The following is a 22,962-nucleotide window of genomic DNA, read 5'->3' as shown; positions in this document are numbered from 1 at the left end:
AATCCCTAAATGTGAAATAGATGTTCCATCTGAGGCTCAAGCTTAAACTAATCAATATTATTCCACACTGCTAATTAAGAGAAGATGGCAGTTAGCAAATCTTTTTTGTGGATGACATCTCGCTGTCCCGTTTTCTCACAGAATGCAGCTTCTGCTTTAATTCATCTTTTCTTCGTACTACTACTCCTACCGGCTGGAGCAGATAACTAAATCATCGACTCCTTTTCTTTCAGGATGCAACCCCCATTTATGTACTTTTTACTTGCAAGCTTAATTAGTTGATGATTGGATTTTTTAGGGCAATTGATTGGATTATTGATAGAGCAAATGGTTGATTAGCACATAATTTTTCAACAAGCTAGAGATGAAAAACATTCCTTAAATCTGATAAACCAAAAAAAAAAAAGAGACAATCAATAGATAGATAGTTATTCATGTCGGAGAGAAATAGATCCGGATGGAGACATATCTGACCATCTATGCATTCAGGAGCAGAAAAAAAAAAATCCAATTCAACTCTCTCGGATATAGGCTGGATTTAATTTGTATTCTTCAACCGTAATATTAGGTATAACGACTCCTCCAAGTATCACAACCATTATAAACGACTCCCTCGACGGTATTGACAATGGTTTTCAGTTTTCACACTTACATGTCGCCTACGTATCACATTGATCTGGTCTTCTTGTGATGTATACGGGCCTGTTTGGTACAGCTCCAACTCCTAAATATAACTCCAGGAGTTGAGTCTGGAGTGGAGTTGTGGAGCTGCCTAAATCCAGCTCCATAACTCTAGTATATTTTGTGAGAGAGCTCCACCCAACTCCACTCCCAGTTTTGGTGGAGCTGAAACTGTTTGGCTGAGCTTCAGCTCCAGGAGGGGTGGAGTTGGAGTTGGAGCTGTGCCAAACAGGCCCTACATATCATTACAATCATAATAAAAAACCAAAATAAAAATAAGACCCATAGGTTAGTGCCCACTTCTTCCTCTTTCTCCTCTCTCCCTCCTCTCGAGTGGGTCATTGGGATGGAGAAGTAGGCGCCCACGATGAGCAGGTCGCTTACCTTCTACCACCTTAAGATAGTGTCCATGCTCCAGAATCCGCCATTGCTATCAGGGTGGCAATGATAATACTCCACCTCGGCGACCGCGCAAGAGCAAGCAGCAGCAGAGGCAGGAGGCGACTCATGATGGTGGAGATTTGGTAATCTAGGAAAGTATTTTTATCCTTCGAAAGAATATCCCTGTTTCTTACATGTTATTCAAACAAATATATTTTTTTAAGAAAATGATAAGATAGATTAATATGAAACATATCGACATAAACATGCAAGTTCAAATTCAACATCTACAAGTTATAACAAAAATAAAAAATATAACTGCGAATGTACATTAATTATTTTCAGTTTGCTCTGTTTTCGGCATTGCATATCTGTGAAGTGATATATTTTATATTAATCTATATTGTTAAAGTTGTTCTTTTTTAACCATTTAAGTGGCATGAAAAAAATGAGGGATGTTCCTCGAGAGATGAAATTAAATCCATCTCCTAATCTAGCGAAACCGCTAATTAGCGGTCAGTCCCCCCGCCCCCGCAGCCCAGCCGCATGGCGCACACGGAGAGGAGGGCAGCGGGAGAGCACAACAGCTCTTTTTTTTTTTCGGTTTTCCCCTTTTTTCTGTGGTATTTTCCGGTTTTCTTCCTTTATTCCCTGCGTTTTTTTTCCTTTTTGCTCGGTTTTTTCTTTGGGTTTTCTTCTGTTTTTTCAATATATAAGTATCTTCCGTTTTTTAAATCAATAAGTATACAAATTTTGCATACAACGTATACAAACTTTGTATACATCATACAAAGTTTGTACATGTATATATACATATACGAACTTTGTATACGACATATACATAGTTTGTACATGTATATATATGTATACAAAATTAACATATGACGTATACAAAGTTTGTATACGTACGCATGTAAAGTTTGTATATATGTATATATTTTTTATACATCAAAAGTGACTTGGTATGTATATATTAAAAATACATATACCTGTGTATAATATACTTTCTCTATTTCACAATATAAGTCATTCTCTAGATTTATTAGCATCAATATAAATATGAGAAATGCTAGAATGACTTACATTGTGAAATAGATGGAGTAGTATATTAGTATAAGGAGGGGTATAGTATATATACTAGTAGTATATATAGGGGATAAGGCTGAAAACTGACCGTGCTCCTGCGGCCGCGCGTGGTCAGTCGCTCATCAGCGTCCCCTAATCTAGGCATCTGAATCTTGGAGCATGACGGCGCAAAGAGCAAGATCGCCTTAGCTTTGGTTGGTTTAAAACTATATGCGATTAGAAAATAACCTTCATATTCTAGTCTATGTATTGGTTGGGGGCCTTTTCTCCTTTCAAAAATTCTCCAAAAAGATCAAAACTTAAGAGCAGAATTAGATCCAGGGATCGATTGATCAAACTGGGCAGCCATTCTGAATCAACATAAAGTGAATACATTATCAATTATTAATTAATCCCTGTACTGTACCAGCGGGTAGGGATGAAAATTGATCGAATACGGTTGAAAACCAGCTCTATCTTATTCGTTTTCATATTTTTTCGGGATCGGAAACTTGGATATAAAAACGGAATCGAATATTATCGAATACAAATACGGAGCGAATACGAAGCGAAATGAAAACGGTGTTGAATATTAATCAGAATATAAAAAGCCCTCAAACTAAGCATCACAAAACAACGAACAAATATAACTCGTTATTTTTTCTAATAGGACATATCAACATTTCAAAATTTTAGCAATTAATAATACCATAACGAGAGACCGCCACAAACTTGCACACACTGATATAGTCACAGACTTCACACATGAATACACGATCATTAGCACAAAAGACGGCTGCACAGGCTTGACGGCGAGGAGGCAGTGGAGGTGCTGGCAGTGATGGGGTGCGGCACCGATGTGGCAAGCCATCGAGGGCTCGAGGCGACGGCGATGTGGTGGGCTCGAGGCGATGGGGCGCGGCGGTGGCGGCGATATGGCTGGCGAGGAGGAGATGGGGCGCGGCGGCGGCGGCGACTTGCCCCCGCGGCGACAGTGCGGCAAACGAGCAGGCGTCGGCGGTAGTGATGCGGCGGCGCCGGAGGCTATGGCGGGCGAGGAGGCGTCGGTCGCGGTGGCGGCGACAGGGCGCACCGGCGGCGGCGCCTGCCGAAGGAAACCCTAGCCGCCTAGCGTATCGTGGCGACTGTGCCGTGCGGTCTGCCTCACTGGAGTGTGGAGAGTAAGACTAGGGTTTTCCTTGTTGTTGGGCTGGGCTGGTTTATGGGCTAGAGTAGCCTTATGTGTAAGTCGGATATCCGGTGGAAAATACCGGATAGTTTCCGACAGATATCACCTATATCATATTCGTTTTCATATCCGAAAAAAAATCCGAATTTGTTTCCTATTCGAAATTTTCCGAATATATCCAAACAAAACTATCCGTATAAAAAAAGGTCCGGTCAGACGGAAATTATCCGAATCAATTTCAACCCTAGCTAATTCTGAAACTGCAAACTGGAATCAATCAAGCAATGAAACACTAGTAGTACCTATCAAGTTGAGAAGCATACGTTGTTGGCTGCAGCAGCGAAGCTCACAATATTGGGTTCTAGGGAAGGGCACCATCCAATTAATCTGCAGTAGAGATGAACGAATAAATCAGTTAGGCTAATAATGAAAAAAAAAGCAGAGAAGGTACCAATCAGGGCATTAGCACTGCGTCGTGTTTTTCTGAGGAGCCTAAACAGCCACGAACGAAGAAACAGCGTGAAGCTCCTCTCTCTCCACAATGCGGCGTGGGCGCGTGTCTTTAGGTGGACCCCACCAAACTGTTTCTCATGCGGGCCCCACCACAAAAATTTACTTTTTTGGGTCAGCTTCTCCCCCTTCTCTCTCTGTGTCCTGCTTTCTCATGTGCAAATACGATTAAAAAAGCTGTTTCTCTGACGAGGCTCTCGGAGCCAAATGAGGACGCGCGGAGCTGGTGAATACATGGGCCCCACCTTCTTTTCTTCTCCACGTATATAATCTGCTTAGCTGGACAGTTGAGGCCAAATGCCATGTAGATGCATTGTGAATGGCCTCAGTGGATGGACAGGAGAAAGGAGAGGAGGCGACGACGAAGCAGCAGTAGGAGCATAAGCTCGGCAGCTGGAGAGCTCACTGTCGGCCCTATCGTGATGGCGTAGCTTGGCTTGCAACTCAACTCGTCGTCGTTGTGTGTGTGCGCTCTCGTTCTGGGTTAAAATTTGAAAATATATCTTTTTTTTTTCGTATTTTGCGTTTATACAGACGGGCGAAAAAGAATTGTATGAATATACCTCTTCCGCAGAACATGAGTGCGGTACCGTCGCTCCGCGGCTTGGCGGCGCGGGACCACCCGCTCGCCGCGCGCTCCCGCGGCTTGGCTGAGCGGCGATGCACAGGAACGCCGCTCGACGCGTCCCGCGGGACCGAAACGGTCCCGCGTCACCGTCGTGTGGGAGGCAGCAGCTGCCGGCGATGCATGCATGCGATTTGCTTGTCACTGATCAGCTCGCATGCACGTCTCCGCAGCACCGTTCGGCGGGACCGGCGCTCCCGCATGACCATTCCGCGGATTTGGTATATTTTTACAAATTAATCTCACACTGTATATAAACGTAAAATATAGGAAAAGAAAATATATTTTCAAATTTCCCCTAAACTAGGTTAAAATTTGAAAATATATATATATTTTTCGTATTTTGAAGTGTCCTTTCTACCAAAATCTGAAAGTTTCAGTGTTTGATGGAAATGCAGCTTATCCAACAACCCAGAAGTCATATCCATCGAGATGCAAGACTGCAGCTCGTTCTCCGTGTTCTGGAACACCACCTCGATGAACTCGTGCAGGTTGAGCCTCACCACCGGCGTCCCCGACCGCCGGGACGCTGTCCCAGCCGATGACATTGGCGATGTTGTAGTTGTCCACGAGCTTGAGCGGCGTGTCGGGGACGACGAACGACACGCCGTTGACGGCGTACCGGCGCTGCCCGGCGAGCACCGGCGCGTCCTCGACGTCCCGATGGTAACGACCCCTGCGGGTTGGGCCTCGCCGCGCTCGCCGTCAGGTTCCACCGGAACGACCTCGCCTGGTTCATCGACCACTCCGCCTGGTATTATGCTTTATTATAATATCATGTATTATGACGGTGCCTTTAGGTTAGTTAATACAAACCGCAGCCGTTAATAAGGTGTCTGTTACTATGAGCTACTCCAGCAGAGTTGATTATATTTTTCTTTATTAATGTATATTTTCAATTTTTTTCCTCTCGTTCTGTGCTGCCAGGTTGACCGCCTGCCAAACCCCCCCTCCTTTGGCTTCCTCCTACATCGCCAGTGCCGACGGCGTTTGCTGCTACCACCAAGAACACGAAGGCCACTTTTTTTTCTTTCATTTTTCTCCCTTGCCACTTATATGTGGTCCCAAGTTTATTTTTTAATATCTTTGATGACTGAACTGTCACATGAACATCACGTTAGTAAAAACTAAAAACACTGTCAATACAACCATTTGAATGGTTTTAATAGTTGGAGAAATCATGATGTGGGTATTGCGTTTGAGGAATATAACCATTTGAACGGTTTTAATAGTTGGAGAAATCATGATGGCGGGTATTGCGTTTGAGGAATATGAGGCAAATGCTAATTGGCGCATACGCGCCGCCGGCGCGTACGCTGCCAAAAGCAGCCCAAAACCCATATAAAGTACGTGTGTTTCTTTCTTTTCTTTTTTTCTTTTTTATGCAGCCACATTTCTTTTTTTTCCTTTTTTCATCTCAACTATTAAAAACTTTCAACTGAAATTTAAAACTTTCAACTCAAAATTTGAAAACTTTCAACTCGAATTTTAAAATTTTTGAAGTCAAATTTTGAAAACTTTCAACTTTTCATCTCAACTTTTAAAAACTTTCAACTGAAATTTGAAACTTTCAACTCAAATTTGAAAACTTTCAACTTAAATTTGAAAACTTTCAACTTTTCAGCTCAAATTTTAAAAACTTTCAGCTCAAATTTAAAAACTTTCAACTCAAAATACAAAAGCTTCTAACTCGGATTTGAAAATTTTCAAATTGATATTTTTGAAAAACGTTGCAAATCGTATTTTGAAAATTTACAAAATCAATTGTTTTTATTCTTTTATTGGAAAATTACGGTAGCATTCTCACTAATCACCATGATTAATGCTACTTGTTAGGATTAGTGACGCGCGAGCTAGCCATGCCCGGAATATGACGTATTAAATCCCAACTATACTTAAAGGAGTCAAGGTGGACTTTTTTCTTGAGGAGCCGTATATATTCCTTGGGCCTTTCTTGTTGAGAATTGAGAAGTCCTCATCAACTTGGGCCTACATTATGGTCCATATCCACGTGTACAGGCTATCTCTTATGTGCGTGTGGACTATTATTTCTTGACACTTGTATTCACTGTTGGGCCTAATGGGCCTTATGTTCCCCATATATGTCTACACGTCATGGCCCTTCCACTAATTCTTCTTCTTCTCGGCTCAATCACTCAGACAGTGGGCTGAAGACATCCATCGTAGCAAAACAACCGCAATCGTTCACGTCAGGATCTCGTTCCGTGTTACAAGTGTACCGAGCTCTGTAACATTTAGGTTTCCTTTCCAATGTTTAAACCTTAATTGGATGATCTTTCTAACAAATGACAAATTGAGAAGCACCAAATATGGATGATGAAACAATGATCTTGCAATTTCCGATATGGATGATGATATATATTGTTTTGATGCTTAGATGGATTAATCGATAGGTTGGAGTATAAAAAAACATCGATAATATAACTATTAAGACTGAATATGTTCCATCCAGTGACTTTCCTCTCTTCTCCTCGCTCACACGCAAAAGGTATGTCAAGTGCATGCTTGTCTGAAGTTTTAGCCCATCACGTAAACAGGCTGCTCAAGTACTGTGATTCTCGGTTATGTATGCATCAAGTTTTTATATATATATATATATATATATATATATATATATATATATATGTTGCCCAGAAATGTAGGCCGGCCTAGCTAATTCTAGAAAGCACTGTAACTTGTTTTTCTTGTTTATGACATTAATTGTTAGGTCTATACACACTACTAGAAAAAGTATTTTCGCAGGCGGACAAAAGTGATTTTTACAAGCGGAGGGTTGGACCGCTTGTAGCACAACGACGGTGAAAATCAATGATTTTCGCAGTCGGGGCAACAACCCGCCTGCGAAAATCCACTAATCGAACAAAAAAAAAAATCACGGCGGCAGCTCGCCGACGCCGCCACGTGCCTCGCCACCGCCGCCCTCCTTCGGCCAGATCTGGGAGGGGGGAGGGGAGTCGCCGCCGCGGCTCCGCACGTCGTCGTCCCCGCCGCCCCGACCCGTCGTCATCGCCGCCGCCGCCACCCCGCGCCGTATTCACCGCCGCCGGCCTCCCCCCTCCCTCCTCCGGCCGGATCTGGGAGGGGGGAGGGGAGCCGCCGCCGCGGCTTCGCACGTCGTCGTCCCCGCCGCCCCGACCCGTCGTCGTCGCCGCTGCCGCCGCCTGCGGCCTCCCCCCTCCCTCCTCCGGCCGGATCTGGGAGGGGGAGGGGAGCTGCCGCCATGGCTCCGCGCGTCGTCGTCGTCGCCGCCGCCGCCGCCGCCCCGCGCCGTAGTCGCCGCCGCCGGCCTCCCCCTTCCTCCTCCGGCCAGATCTGGGAGGGAGGGGGAGGGGAACCGCCGCCGCCGCTGCCGCGCTCGCCGGCCTCCCCCCTCCCTCCTCTGCCAGATCTGGGAGGGGAGCCGCGCCACCAGCCGGACGCCGCGCCGTCGCGCCGCCTTCCGCCGCCACCCCGCGCCGGCCGGGGAGAGGAGGAGAGGTGAGAGGAGGGGAGAGGAGGAGGCGTGAGGGGAGGGGAGGGTAGAGGCCGTGAGGTATGGGGAGGGGAGAGGCCGACCGTGGGTGAGGAGGGGAGGGTGAGGTGTGGAGACTTATAAAAAATCAACCCCTACCCAAGTCTATTTATATTTAAGTCTATTTTCGCAGGCGGACCACTTAAGTAGCGGCGCCACTTAAGTGGTCCGTCTGCGGAAATAGATTTTCGTAGGCGGACCGACCATTTCACCCCGATATATATTTTTGTAGACGGTCATTAGGCTTTAAGAGTCATATCCGTCTGTGAAAATAAGACCCCCTACATCGAGAAAAATGCTTTTTACAGTAGTGACACACATGATTAACCTAGATTTTCAGACCTAGAAGAAAAAGACATCGTCAACGACAATAAAGTCAAGTGTACTCTTTCACCCATCGGAACTCCAAACTAGACATATATATACACGTTCGATTGTCCGAACGTGGGCCAAACAGTGTAATTTTAATTGTTTAATTTATGATCAATTGATCGTACGGTCGTACCGCACTAGTGCAGATCGATCGTGCATATATATGCGCACGTACGTGCGTGTCCATGCAGTGCAAAGTCGTCGATCATTTTGGACGATTGATAGGTATATGAGGGACCTAGGACCTAGGGTGTGTTTAGTTCACACTAATTGAAAGTTCGGTTGAAATTGAAACGATGTGATGAAAAAATTAAAAGTTTATGTGTAGAAAAGTTTTGATGTAATAGAAAAGTTGAAAGTTTGAAAAAAAAACTTTAGAAGTAAACTCAACCTTAATTCAATTATATAGTATATATAAGTCTCGCTATGTGTGTGTGGCACGTATACTTACGACATCCATCTATATACTTGTAGCTAGCGAGCTGTCGATCGATCAATCGATTGTGTACGTGGCCATCCATCTAACACGTCTTCACACGAGTTCTATTTATCGGTGCATTGCCGACATTTTTAAGTTAATTTATTATGGCCACCGCCTTATCGAGAAATACTATCGGCCTTATCTTTTCTCTTATATTTTATTTATTAGCTAAATTTTAAATTTTCAAACATTAAATTTGATTGATTTTAGGGTTTTCTCATCAAAGTTTATTTTTTAACTATTACTTTTAGATCGCTAAGAACACACATATAAAAGTTTTATTAGCAAATTATTTTTCATTTGCAAATATACATTTGGTTTATTCCCTAAATAAGCCAAATGATAGGGCCGTGTATCGCTTAGGATTATGATTGAAGATGTACGCTTATCAGCTTACGTGCACATACGCATATTTAAAGGTGCAAGTGACCAACTCATGAAACTCACTTATAGACTACCACGACGTATCTAGTAATTTTATATGGGTTGTCCAACTTATATATTTTTCTTAAATATATAGCCTAAATGTAACTACGTTAGAAATATAAATTGATCAAATATGCCTCATAATATATTAATAAAAGAGCTTCTTTTTTTTCAAAAGTTTCTTTTCACATATGCATATATATATGTATTGGGCTAGGATCTGCCTATGATAGAATAAAATAAGCCATGAACCTGTTTTTTTTTTTTTTGTCTATAAGTGGGTTGCTTATTTTGATCTACTAGATGAATACCCCGCCGTGTTGCTGCGGGAAATTAAGTTATATAGTATGTACAAATAAGCTATATCATATTTTATATTTTGTAATCCAAAATAAAATGACTTCCTATGTTTTATATAATAAACACATGATTGCAAATATAATGCTAGGTGAACATATTTTATGTAATTGATACTTATGAATTTTGAACGAAAAACAATTGAGATTGTATGGTTTTATGAGAGAAGAAAGAAGAGACTATTTATACTATAGATCTATCATCCAAAGGTAAAAAATAATTAGGATGATGTAGCTTCATGAGAAAAGAGAGAAATAACATTAACTATACTTAGTGGGGATGAACTATATAAGTATACTAGTTGGTACCCCGCGCCTTGCTGCGTGATTTGTTAGTTTTATCATCGAATAAAATCAATGTTTTAAATGATTAGATGCAACTCTTTATATATACAAAATAGATGATAATGCGGCTTCATATATATATATATAGCTTCTGTTATTACAATACAATTCATGTTTTATTTTTTAAAGCATCATCGTGTATTATTATGATACATGAAAGAAAATGCACAATCTGGACATCATCACAATTAGGTAGTGCAACACTTCTCTGCTTCATCTCAAGCTTGTTTCAAAAAATGAGTTTGGATTAATGATACCTAATTATTGAATGTTATCCAATTGTTATAACAAAACAAAGCTCACATCTTACGTAATAATTGGAATTGTATTTAGAAAAAAAATGATAGTATTATCTTTGAGGATTTGGATGTGCAGAATGGATAACAATGTCACGCGTGATTATGAGCTAAAGGGAGGTGAATGGATGAGTAATCAATGATTAAATTAGATGGATGAGTAGCTAGCTTCTTGATCCATCGGCTGATAGCTCTATACTAATGCGATCCGATGGCTTACAATTATCGATGATGTGGCTTCTTGCATGTCTTGCTTTATAGGAGTAAGTGCTTCTTAGTGGGTACCAACTATATAGGAAGATAGGAATAGGATATGATAAGTAGATTTCATGGGTTAGCCACTTATATCCCTAAATATGTTTACATCCTAAGTAAGCTAGCTTAGCTACATCTCAAGCCTAATTAAGGTTGTGTTCTTTTCGTGGTGTTGGGAGCTAATCTCCCACACACACAAAACGGAGCGATTTATTAGCGCACGATTAATTAAGTATTAGATACCCTTTTAAAAAAAGGATTAATATGTTTTTAAAGCAATTTTTCTATAAAAAAACTTATGAAAAAAACACACCGTTTAATAGTTTGGAAAGTGTGCGCGCGGAAAACGAGGTGATGCGACCATCAAGTATAGGCATACAACCAAATATGAGAAATATAAAACATTGACAAAGAATATATTGGATGAATGGATGATTTATAAGATATTCAAGCCTAAAGAGTTTTGGAATCCAGTTCGGCCTCTGGAGATAGCATTGACTTTAAACAGACCTAGCACCTTCGTGTCAACTCTAATTTAGGTGATGTTAGACTTGTCGGAAAGCTTACATCATCACCTTTCAAACGCATGTGGCCTCACATTAAAATTTATCCTGAGTCAACAAGAGTCGTCAAAACAAGATAATATTATTGCTGAAACCGAACTTGGGCCTTAAACCTTTGTAATAGACTAGGCCCATCTCGAAAGTGCCTCTCTCCACCTCCACGAACTAAAACCTAACCCTAGCTCTATTTTCCTCTATAAATGTCTACGTACACCCTCTACAGCAAATGGGTTTTGTTTAGTTGAATTTTGCCAAGTGCCATTCAACTTGTCTCTAGTCCTCGCTCAATTAGTCGGCGACTCCAGTTTCAGAGCCCCCAATAGTTGGTGTGTTGATTAGATCTACTACTTCAATCGCAACTATTCATTTGTGCCTAATTACTTATTCGCAATATTTAGATTGCATCTTATCTTGTTCTTGCAGTGTTCTCTCGTTTGCATTGTAGGGATTATTAACTGCACATCACGGTTGGTACGACACCATTTGTGGTGTAGCAATTGCACGGCGTCCTAGACTTGTTCTGGTTGGTAGCCATGTCGCAAACGTCACACTCGTTCAAAGCGAGAGTTATCCCCTCACTAGAAGATCGGGCCACAAGAGAGAGCATCATCACGAGGGAGATGAGTTGGAAAAGAAGCGAAAAGAACACAACCTAAGCATTGTTAGCACTTCAAGGGCTTATCTATTTGCCAGTGTCGCTTTTAAACGTCGAGATTGTTTCAAATTTGTTAACACCCGGAAATATAACCCCACCTTTGTTCTCTCACGCTCTTGTGATCGATTCCTCCCCGCCTCCCAATGTCCCAATGCGCTGCAGCCTGTCATCTATGCATCGTTGCCCTTTGTCTTACCGGCATTGGCACGCTGGCATCGGCCAATGCACACCCAATTGTTCCCTTCTCATCATATCACCTCCCTCCCTCCTCTTCCACCGCGTTCACCACTCCCCTCTTCTTTAGCTCTGGTGAGTTCCCTTTGCTCTGCCTCTCCTTCTCGTCTTTGGAGGCTCATGCATGTTGCCAGATCCGTAACCACCACCATTGGCCCACAAGGTATCCCTCTAAAACCGTCTCCTTCATCCAACATTCCACAATATTAGGGGTTCAAATATGTAATTTTAACATGGGTGAATATCCAGTGAAAATCATTGAATAAGTGAAAACCTTTAAAAATTGGATCTAAAAGTTTTCTAAATTTATAAAATAAAACTATAGGAGGTAGATATTAGCATGAACTACATTACCACTAAATCTCAAGTCAAAACTCAACTTATCTTAGAAGGAAAAAAAATAAATATCAGGTGACTAGTGTAATGTTACTATTGATCAAAAAATTGTTTTTTTCCACATGTCACCATTGACATGTGGGGGCCACAGAATAACGATGCGGATTGAGTGATCAATTTTAAAGATGTGGCAAAGATGGGGAAATTATACTTGTTTACTAATGTAAAAGGGGAGTCACCTTGCTGCTATCTTCTCCTACCATCCACGCACAGCGCTAGAGAAACCAAGCAACCAAACAATTTGGTCCTCCTCATGTCTATTTCGGTCCGCTCAATTTTTTTATATATTATATCAGAGCTTATGAGGCTGGTTAGTTGTGATGCACTGAATAGTATATGTTATTAGTATTATAGGTAAATGGGCATCGAGTAATAAGAAATAGTAGTATGGAATTTGTTGAATAGAGATGGAGGGAGGACTGTTTAATTGAGGAGGCAAGAGAATAAAAAAAAGTAAGGAGTCATGCATGCATAGTAGCGTGGTGATGAGATGGGAAGGAAGGAGGCAAGGAGCAGAGCAGAGGAGGGAGGCCTATAAATAGAACGCAAAGCAAAGGGGGCAGAAGGCAGGCCGCACACAACACAGGAGGAGGAGCTTGCTTTCCTTCCTGGGTTGGGTTTGCGTTGCGTTGCGGCCCATCCATCATTCGCAGGCACAAACCAAACACCTCCCCTCAAATTTTCTCTTTCTTGTCTCTTCTCCCTTTCCGCCTCGCTTCGCTTCACAAATCACAAATCGGAATCAGATCCACCACGACACGGCGGCGGCAATGGCGGCGTCGGCGACCCAGGAGGCGGACTGCAAGGCCTCCGAGGACGCCCGTCTCTTCTTCGACGCCGCCAAGCCTCCGCCCTTCCGCATCGGCGACGTCCGCGCCGCCATCCCCGCCCACTGCTGGCGCAAGACCCCCCTCCGCTCCCTCTCCTACGTCGCCCGCGACCTCCTCATCGTCGCCGCCCTCCTCGTCGCAGCCGCTTCCTCCATCGATCTCGCATGGGCGTGGGCATGGCCGCTCTACTGGGCGGCGCAGGGCACCATGTTCTGGGCGCTCTTCGTCCTCGGCCACGACTGGTATTTCTATTCATTCATTCATCGCTTCCATTTTTTTTTCTCATATATGCATCAATCCATCGAGATCTCCATGAAAAAACAAATTGAAAATGCATGCAAACACAGTGGGCACGGGAGCTTCTCCGACAGCGCCATGCTCAACAACGTCGTCGGCCACCTCCTGCACTCCTTCATCCTCGTCCCCTACCATGGATGGTACCAACTCCTCCTATATACTCTCTCTCTCTCTCTCTATATTTCACCTACCTACTTCTATTGCACACCTACCAAATTAATGCTCTGAAACCAATTAATTAGTTAGAAACTAAAAAAGTTTTGCTTCACCACACGCGCGGCACACGGCAAAAGCATAGTAGATGCAAGCGAAGCAAGTTGAAAAAAGAGCACATATATATTCGGGTCTCCATCCTATATATGTGGAACTAGCTTGTCCTGTCAAATCGAGAATCTCTTCACATGATATGTGCAATTAGGCAATGCTCAGTCTTGGATTAGCATAGCAACTGCTTCATTAATCTATCTACCATCTTGGACCATCACTGCTATGCTAATTCATCTCGTTGACCCATCCGATCTGACCATCTGATTGATATTAATAATGTCATATGCAGGAGGATCAGCCACAGAACACACCATCAGAACCACGGTCATATCGAGAGGGACGAGTCCTGGCACCCGGTTTGTCACTCCTTCTGATCACCTCCTCTCTTAATTTCTTCTCATCTCTCGCCCATCCTACAATTGCTTGCACTTCTCAACTTAATTCCACTCCTAGTACTATCCTTAATTATGCTTGTCTCAATCCATCGCCCGTACAACAATTACAACCCTTTTGAAAAAGATACACCAATTACATTTGCTTAATTCGCGGTACTACTAGTACTATCATATATATGACTTTCGCAAATATACTCCGTATTCTTCGCTAGCGTGTCCAACTGGGGCGTTTGGCAGGACGGGAAAGGACAGGACAGCCAAACGAACAGTAAGTATTATGCGACATGCTCACCTGCAATTGCATTAATAATAATAATACAGATGGAGAAGGGCACATGACCCCTGCAGCAGACCACAACGATCCACCCTGCTTGTTGCAAAATATCAGCTAGCCTTTGTGGTCCGTGAATGGTAATAATACCAACAAGATTGAGACAGTAGATCTGGCTCACGTGCCTTTGCTGCTAAATTATTCACCAGGGATCCCAGATGCGATTCGGATCACTTTTTGATTCGTAGCTCAGCGTCAGATCGAATATCATATTACACATCACGTGATTTGATTCATAACATATATATGCTAATTAAGTTGTAGGTTCATTTGAATAAGGCCGCCCGGGTAGCATAAGCATCTACGATCAGCTTTATTGACTGAATAAGAAAATAACGAGAGGCTGAATGAGTTTTTTGCTTGTCACCTGTATATAAGCTGCCTCTCAACATATAGATACGTACTCTATGATCTGCTTAAATTTTTATATATGCTTTTGCAATTTGTTTGAGCAGATCACCGAGAAATTGTACCGGAAGCTAGAGACACGCACCAAGAAACTGCGCTTTACATTACCATTTCCATTGCTTGCCTTCCCTGTCTACCTTGTAAGTCTCTGAATGTCCTCACCTGGCAACTCCACGCAATTGTGCTGAATGAATGACTCAACTGAAACTGAACTGAATCTGTATCCCCAAAAGAAAGAAAGACAACTGAATCTTCTATACGGATGCTTGAATGTGCTGCAGTGGTACAGAAGTCCGGGCAAGACCGGATCTCACTTTCTGCCGAGCAGCGATCTGTTCAGCCCCAAGGAGAAGAGTGACGTGATTGTCTCCACCACCTGCTGGTGCATCATGATTTCGTTGCTCGTCGCCTTGGCGTGCGTGTTTGGCCCTGTTCCAGTGCTCATGCTATACGGTGTCCCATATCTTGTAAGATACACTATTCACTATTAATCCTCTGCTTTTGCTTCTAAGAAACTCCATCATATTTATGGGATATCTAACTGAAACTGAACCCAAAAGCTAGATATCTGATATGTGTTGTCTGCATTCAAAACAGGTATTCGTGATGTGGCTTGATTTGGTGACTTATCTGCACCACCACGGTCACAATGACCTTCCCTGGTATCGTGGAGAGGTATATCTTTTTTCTGTATTGATTGAATCATAGTTTTTCCAGAATAAAGCATGAAAAGTTGCTGTAGGTTATTGAGTTGGGTGCAGCCTATGAGCACTCTATACTTCCTCTCACTCTATACTTCATTAAGTTCTGCTTACAAACACTGAAAATAGGGTTGAACATCTGGCAATGACCACTATTTGCAGGAATGGAGCTACCTCCGCGGTGGCCTGACAACGGTGGATCGGGACTACGGGTGGATCAACAACATCCACCATGACATTGGCACCCATGTCATCCACCACCTTTTCCCTCAAATTCCTCATTATCACCTCGTAGAAGCAGTAAGTACACTGCCAGCATTATTCACCTCTGCTAGATAGTATGTATGTACAGTGCACTGTTACCAAGTTCACTGAATACTGAAACAATTGCCTTGTTTTGATGGGAAAAAAAACAGACAAAGGCAGCAAGACCAGTGCTGGGCAGATACTACAGGGAGCCAGAGAAGTCAGGTCCGCTGCCACTTCACCTGTTTGGCGTTCTGCTGAGGAGCTTGAGAGTTGATCACTTTGTCAGCGACGTCGGGGATGTTGTTTACTACCAAACAGACCACAGCTTGAATGGCACTGACTGGGCCGAAGATGCTAAGCACAAGTGAAAAATTAACTTGAAAATTATTGGAGTCACCGTGTACTAGTAGCTTAGTAAGTGAAGAATGGATTGTTTTCCTGATAGATAGCATATCCATCATAGCATGAACTGCTGAAAGAAAGAGAAATAATAAGCAGCAAGGGCTACTTACCTGCTCAAAAGCATGCGGCCCTGCAGAACACAGGGATTCATTGATCTGTTGGATCACCATATTCAGATCACTAAACAAGCATTGTCCAATTGTTGTAGCTAGCGGGTCGTTCAGTTTTGATTAGTTCTGAAAGTGTCCAAGTTATACCGTGTAACCCTTTGGTGTTTGCCAGGCAATTCAATGTCTGGAGTTTGTATGTGCCATTGAGCAGACAATTATGAGCCGAATTAAGCTCTGCACCTTAATTTTTCCAAACTGAATCACTCACAATGGAGTTTATTTGCATAATCATGATGATCAAAACTGAACTACTATTGGGATTTCACAGCTTAGCTCATCTTTTGTTGATGCTGACTAGTGTGACTACGGATGCATCCATCAGATTGTTTGGAATCTTCTGCATTGGAGTCTAGCAAATCACAAATCTGCTACTACTAGCATCCAATTCGAGTTCGCTTCTAATGCAAGTAGGCGCATCAAGTACTATGCTGCCATGCAACTTTCTATGGACCATTGAACAACTAACTATAAGGTCTCTATAATATCATCGGCACCCTACCGTACATGATAGCATCATTCAGGAATAATAAAAACGTAGTTATTGGAGTAGCAATCAACTCCTGCCACAAATTAAGACGAGATGAGAGCACATATACAAGTTGGCCAACAAAATATGTAAGCAACCTTGCAGTTGTGGATTTCAGCATGAACCACACAAGTACACTGACCGAGCACCATGTGTCCATGTATACATAGAACAATCAAATATTGACAATCCATAGTAGTTACAACCAATATACATTCGGATGCCCATATATCTGGAAAAGGCCCTGAGGTAGAAAATGATATGACAGTACTGGCAGTAGCTAATTAGAGAACCCAAGGCAATGCATCAGCTAGACTATAGCTTATTTAGCCAACAAATAATGCTATACTATTGTGGACTACAGATAATTACAGCGATCCCTATACAGATAATATCATCAACAATCTAGAATTATTCTTGGCGGGAGCAAAACTCCTAAACCATCTCCTTTCACTGTTGGTACTGTGTCCTCACAGGCCACTAGTCTAAGGGTAGAGCTACTCACATGCTTACACTTGAGCTTCAGCTCGTCAAGGCTCCTGGCAAAAACCTGCTCCAGCCAGGTCGGCACAGGTTTCCTGTCCTCTGATTTCCATGCTGCGGCAAGTATTTGTTCCATTGCACCAACATCAATCTCCAACATGCACTCAGAACCCAGATTTTTCCTGAGTATGTTGCTGAACTCCTGCAGCATGTCATCAGCAAGTTTATCAAAGTCAAACGGCTTAAAGTTGATTGATCCATCAACCGAATGCAAAAGGGCATCAATGGATTTTTCTGTGTTGCCATATGAATTTTCATGGCTACTACTGTCGTCATCAGCATCAAGGGGTTCATCTTCATCAACAGGGAGGTTCAGGTCGAATGGTACACTCGATGTTCTGTGCAGTCGCTTTGAACTGCTTGGCGACTCTTGTAGCTTTTCCTGATCATCAGAAATACTGAGCTTTCTCTTGCTGATGGAACCAGAGCACAAAGATGCTTGAATTTTGGTGAGAAAATGCCTTGGGGAAACTACCACCTTACCACTAGGGCATCCACTGGTGATTGCCCTACCCGGTTCAACCAGGATCTTCAGTCGATGTCCACGAGTTGCCAGAATCTTTTCTTCAGAAAATGAAAGGCCCTCTTCCAACCCATTTTTGCTGCCCTGTATCATGCTTCTTGACAAAACCACAATCGAGTCATTAATGTCAACCACCTTGCCTCGCATGTCTTGGAACCTGCCAGACTTAATAGCATCAGATAGACTATCCTGAACAAGGCAGTCAGCTCTATCAATGTTGTCAAGGAAGAGAACAGATTGCCGTTTCTTGCTCAACTGCTCCACAATGCAGTCTATGCCAGTCTTCCCTCTGAAACTGGAGTCATCCCAATCCTGAAGGTTTAGGTCCAGATAAATCAAGTTCTCTTTGCTGCCGTGCATGAGCTCTGCAAGTGCCATGGCGATTCTCTTCTTGGCCATGCTGTCAGAACCATGAAAACACAACCAGATGTCATTCCTGTTAGGACCACGGCGCGACTCTGTTGACCGGCACCGCACAATGGATTCACAAATAGCACTCAAGGCTTCCTCCTGCCTTCCAACTACCTTGAACAGGCGTTCAACAAGTAGCTTGTAATTGCTCAGATCAGAATTTTGTGCAGCAAGGGGTGACCGTTTCTGCCATTGGCCAAAGGCAGAGAAGCCTCCTGAAGCTGAGTGTAGTGTACTGTGTGATGTTTTCCCAACATTTATGGAACTCCAGGAGCAGGAATTAGGTTGAACAGAGAGTTGTGGATGCTTCAGATTTAAATCATCCACCTTCTTGGGTACCAGATGGACAGACCTCTCTGAATCCTCTACACGTTTACTGCAGGTGGAACTTGAACCTTTCGAACTACACTCTCGAGGGGTGCCCAAAACCAAGTCAGTTTCCACAGGTGCAGCAGATGATGGTGAGACATGATCATCCGGATTGTCAACATTCGACAGGGTGCCATGTTGGGATTGCATGCCCCTTTCTTGAAGGTTTTCATCACTCTTGGAATGCCTGGCTTGAAGGTTCAATACAAGATCTTCATTTCTTTTGTTGGTGACAGATGGAGATGAAATAGGCCTTGCAGTTGAGCTGGAATGTACAGCAGACACCGCACAAGGTTTAATAACATCCTTTTGAACCCCAACTGACTCAGAACCTTTGCTTGAATTTGCTGATCTTTCTTTGTCAGTGGGAACACCAATATAGCGCGGAAATGGTTTGTAAGGATCTCTGTTGATCCTCTGGTGGTCTTGGTGGAGCCGCAGGCAGTACTCATTCCACTTCTTCCGTAGATTCAATATTTTTGAATTCAATACCATCTGATCATCTCTAGCCTGCACTGAAAAAAAACTGTGCATCTTTTATACCAACGACCAAAAATTATTCATCTATCAACAAGCAGTGCTTGCTGCGTTCAGTACTTAACATAAATGTTCCAAAAGACATAGGTAGCTTCACACCTTGACTGGATCAAATCCATTGTTAGGACCCATCATGCTGCCATTCTGCAGCAGGGAAGGAAGACCTCCCTGGTGATGGTCTTCAGCTGTAATGCCACCTGCGCTAATGATAGTTGCAACTTCTTGCTCATATTTATCATTGCACTGCTGGCACCGCAGGGCCTGTGGGCATGAATTTGCTGTCAGGCTGTTCTCTTCGTAGTTATCACAGAGAAAGCCTCCAAAAGGAACAAAGGAGTCCATCAAGCTGCAATAACAAGTTTGAAACTATGAGGTCAAGACACAAGCATATCGTTGCTTTATATTGGAGTTATGTATATGTCACTTTGTCATTAATACCAGCAACGCTTAAGCATTAACATTTCTACAGCTGAATAAAATGCCATACAATACTATGTTGTGACAGAAATCACTAGCCCTATGCATCAAGGTAATTCACTAAAGGTGATACTGCATATTAATGACAAATAATCTCTGCCCACATATATGACCCAAACTATCAGCAATTTGAGCATTACAGCAGTAAAGAACAGATGTGCTGCAGCAGAAGCACCACTCTTTTACCATGAAATTGCATCTCTTAGTACACAAGCTGTATTATTTTACTTTTACACTTTAGTCTCTCTTTATCAAGCAGTTCAAAATGTGTATGCATATGGATTCTGCACCGGCAATAGAACCTCTCCTTCATGGCCACACATATGTAGTAATAAAATCCAAAAATATTACAAGAATAGGACTACAGAGAAAAGGCTTATAAGAAGAAAATCCCATTAAATATCCTAAAGGCAAAAAAGAAAAAAGAGCTGAGAAATCAGTAAATAACACAGGTAGTGACTAACAGCAGAGCATCTAGAAGGAAGTTGGTCTGGAAGGTTCTGATGACAACACATTAGGAACCCACTTCTGAGAAGAGAAAATTTCCAGCAACTCCTTTCGTACTTAACAGAATTGAATCGGTCATAACTCAACAAGAACATAACAGGAGTAACATGGCACTTAGAACATAACTCAACCATCGCATTAAACAAAAACGGTTGTACATCATTGACCGTGTAAAAACATTTTTAAAAAAATGCAGTGGAAGAAAACAAACCTTTCTAGATTTATGCCTTTTTAACAACCTATGCTGCTTCTAATTACAGTAGTACACAAATCAATTGCACAAGTTGAAAAAAATATCCATACTACAATGGGCAAAGCACACAAATCAACACTTAAAAAAATGAAATTAGTAAAGAACATAAGCAAATCGTACTAGCACACCTAATCAGATACACTACTATCCAAGAAACATTCTGACAATAAAGAAAGCACGGCAGTCAGCAAATGGATGGTAATAAAATCTTATGCATAAAGAATTCATGGATACAAAAGTGAAGAGAAGAGAAGAGAAAAGGCTTGACCTTGCAGCTGGCTTGGAGAAGGCAGCAACAGTGGTTGCCGGAGGCATGAGTCCAGCAGCAGCAGCAGCAGGGCCAGCGGTGGCGGCGGCATGCACCGCGGTGATTGGCAGCAGCTGGAGGTCCCAATCCTTGTCGACCAAGGGGAATTTGGAGAGGAAGGCGAGGTAGGTCTCGTACGTTGCCGACCACCCCATCACCCAGACGCGGCCGACCTTGCTAAGCGTCTCCAGCACTCGCGTCACCTCCGCCACCACCCGCCGCCCCTTCTCCTGCGCCTCCGCGTCCTCATCGGGGACCAGCTGCTTGAGGTCTCCGATGCTTATGATGAGGCCGGAGGTGGCACTGGCCATTGCCGCCGCCACGCCGAGGTCTGAGCGGTCGATGGTGTTGGGGTCGACATGGATGATACGATACGGGGAGGCGGCCGCGAAGTCGTCGGCGGCGGAGGCGGCCCCGACGCCGACGAGCATGGGGTTGCGGCCGCGGGAGAGGATCTCCGCGATGCGGCGGCAGTTCTCCTCCCCCGCGCCGGCGAGATTCCCGGCCGGCGAAGGGACGTCGGCGTCGTCCGCGGCGGCGAAGCTGCAGAGGAAGAGAGGCGGCGGACGGGTGCGCGTGGGGAGGCGGCCGAGGAGCGGCATGGGCGGAGCCGGGCGGAGGATGGCGAGCTTGATGTCCCCGCTGCGGAATCCGGCCTCGGCGAAGACGCGGCTGACGATGGGGTCATCGAGGATGGCGAGGACGAGGTGGGAGAGCTCGACCTTGACGGCGGCGGGAGTCTGGGCGGTGGCGGCCTGGTGATAGAAGTGGAAGGTGTCCGGGTTGCGGCGCTGGTTGGCCTGGGAGCGCTTGATGGCGGCCATGAGGGAGTTGGAGACGGGGGGCTCGTCGGCGGCGCCAGAGGAGGAGGAGGCGGAGACGGAGGGGAGCCTGTCGAGGGAGACGGCGAAGCAGAGGTCGAGGGCCTTGAGCTGGACGCGGGGTGAGTAGGCGGCGCTGCGGGCGCGGGCGAGGGCGTCGCGGAGGAGGGGAGGTGCGGGCGGGGCGAGGAGGGAGGAGATGAGGTGGAGGGAGGTAGTCTGGGCGTGGGCGCGGCGGCGAGCGGAGGCGACGGCGGCGTCGAGGGCGGGGACGGCGGCCGGCGAGAGGCACTGCCTCGCGGCGGCCACCGGAGTGGGCATCGCTGACCGGTGAAGGACTGGATTGTAATTAGTTTTCACAGGGCATGGGGAGCGGAGTGTAAAAAATGCGAGGGTTGAAATGAGAATAACGGAAAGTGCAGGGTGGCAGGTGGGTTGGTCGAGTAGCTTTTCGCGGATGGAGCCTCCTCACCCTCTTTCTCTTGGGAAAATAAAAGAAAATAAATGGAAAGAAGGAAGGAATTGAGGATGGAGGAGGAGCTTGTGTCTGTCTGTTTATACTTCCAAATTTCCCTCACTGCTCAACATATATTCTTCTTTCTTTCTTTTCTTTTCCCTTGAAAAGAGAAATAGTAGTATAGTAGAAAAATAAAGATTTGACAAATACTAGTGGAGTATAAAGAGAGGAGGAGTAAAAAGGAATAGGTAGATAGATATGCTGATGCTGCTGCTGTACTCGGCAACTGCAACAGGAGGGGGAAAGCAAGAGCAGTGCAGTGCAATCAGGTGATGTGCTGCAGCTGGTGAGGGGCCACCATAAATACTATCGCTGGGAGTGGACGAGTTTGGTGAGTGCTTCTTCTTCACAGTGCACACATTGGCAACATACACAGCACAACACAAGTGGAGTGCAGCTTAGATTCTTCTCTTGGTTATCAACAGCTTGGGTGTGTTTAGTTCTAAAAAAAAAGTTAAAGTTAGAAGTTCGAAGAAAGTTGAGAGTTTAGAAAAAAGTTGAAAGTATAGATGTGTAGGAAAGTTTTTGATGGGATGGAAAATTAGGAATAGGGAAAACTAAACACGGCCTTACCGTTGTGCTCAACAATAGTCAATCTACTGTTGCTGTGCTGCTTGTGTTCTTCCTTCCCCCTGAATGAATGAATACATGCATCATTGTTCTTTTCTCATGAAAGATCCTCAGTAAAAACTTAAAAAAAAAAAGGGGGGCAACATGTTCTACCACCAATTATTATATATCTTCAGACTTGAGAGTTCA

General features: G+C 44.0%; 2 protein-coding genes across 2 annotated transcripts; one reads left to right on the top strand and one right to left on the bottom strand.

The window, feature by feature from the left end:
• Positions 1 to 12,939: 12,939 nt before the first annotated feature.
• On the top strand, positions 12,940 to 16,681 carry LOC127754012 (fatty acid desaturase DES3-like). Its single transcript, XM_052279466.1, has 8 exons — positions 12,940 to 13,434; positions 13,540 to 13,629; positions 14,046 to 14,112; positions 14,938 to 15,030; positions 15,172 to 15,357; positions 15,488 to 15,565; positions 15,754 to 15,891; positions 16,008 to 16,681. The coding sequence occupies exons 1-8, from the start codon at positions 13,133 to 13,135 to the stop codon at positions 16,206 to 16,208; spliced, it is 1,155 nt and encodes a 384-aa protein (XP_052135426.1). The 5' UTR covers positions 12,940 to 13,132; the 3' UTR covers positions 16,209 to 16,681.
• A 347-nt stretch (positions 16,682 to 17,028) lies between these two features.
• LOC127754010 (protein DWARF 53) lies at positions 17,029 to 22,485 on the bottom strand. The gene is made up of 3 exons (XM_052279465.1): positions 20,827 to 22,485; positions 19,421 to 19,667; positions 17,029 to 19,294 (listed from the first exon to the last, which is right to left on the bottom strand). Exons 1-3 carry the CDS (start codon positions 22,005 to 22,007, stop codon positions 17,336 to 17,338), a joined length of 3,387 nt encoding a protein of 1,128 aa, XP_052135425.1. The 5' UTR covers positions 22,008 to 22,485; the 3' UTR covers positions 17,029 to 17,335.
• Positions 22,486 to 22,962: the final 477 nt, after the last annotated feature.

Source organism: Oryza glaberrima, chromosome 11 (assembly GCF_000147395.1).
Source record: "Oryza glaberrima chromosome 11, OglaRS2, whole genome shotgun sequence".
NCBI lineage: Eukaryota > Viridiplantae > Streptophyta > Magnoliopsida > Poales > Poaceae > Oryza > Oryza glaberrima.
This window is presented reverse-complemented; position numbering and strand designations above follow the sequence as displayed.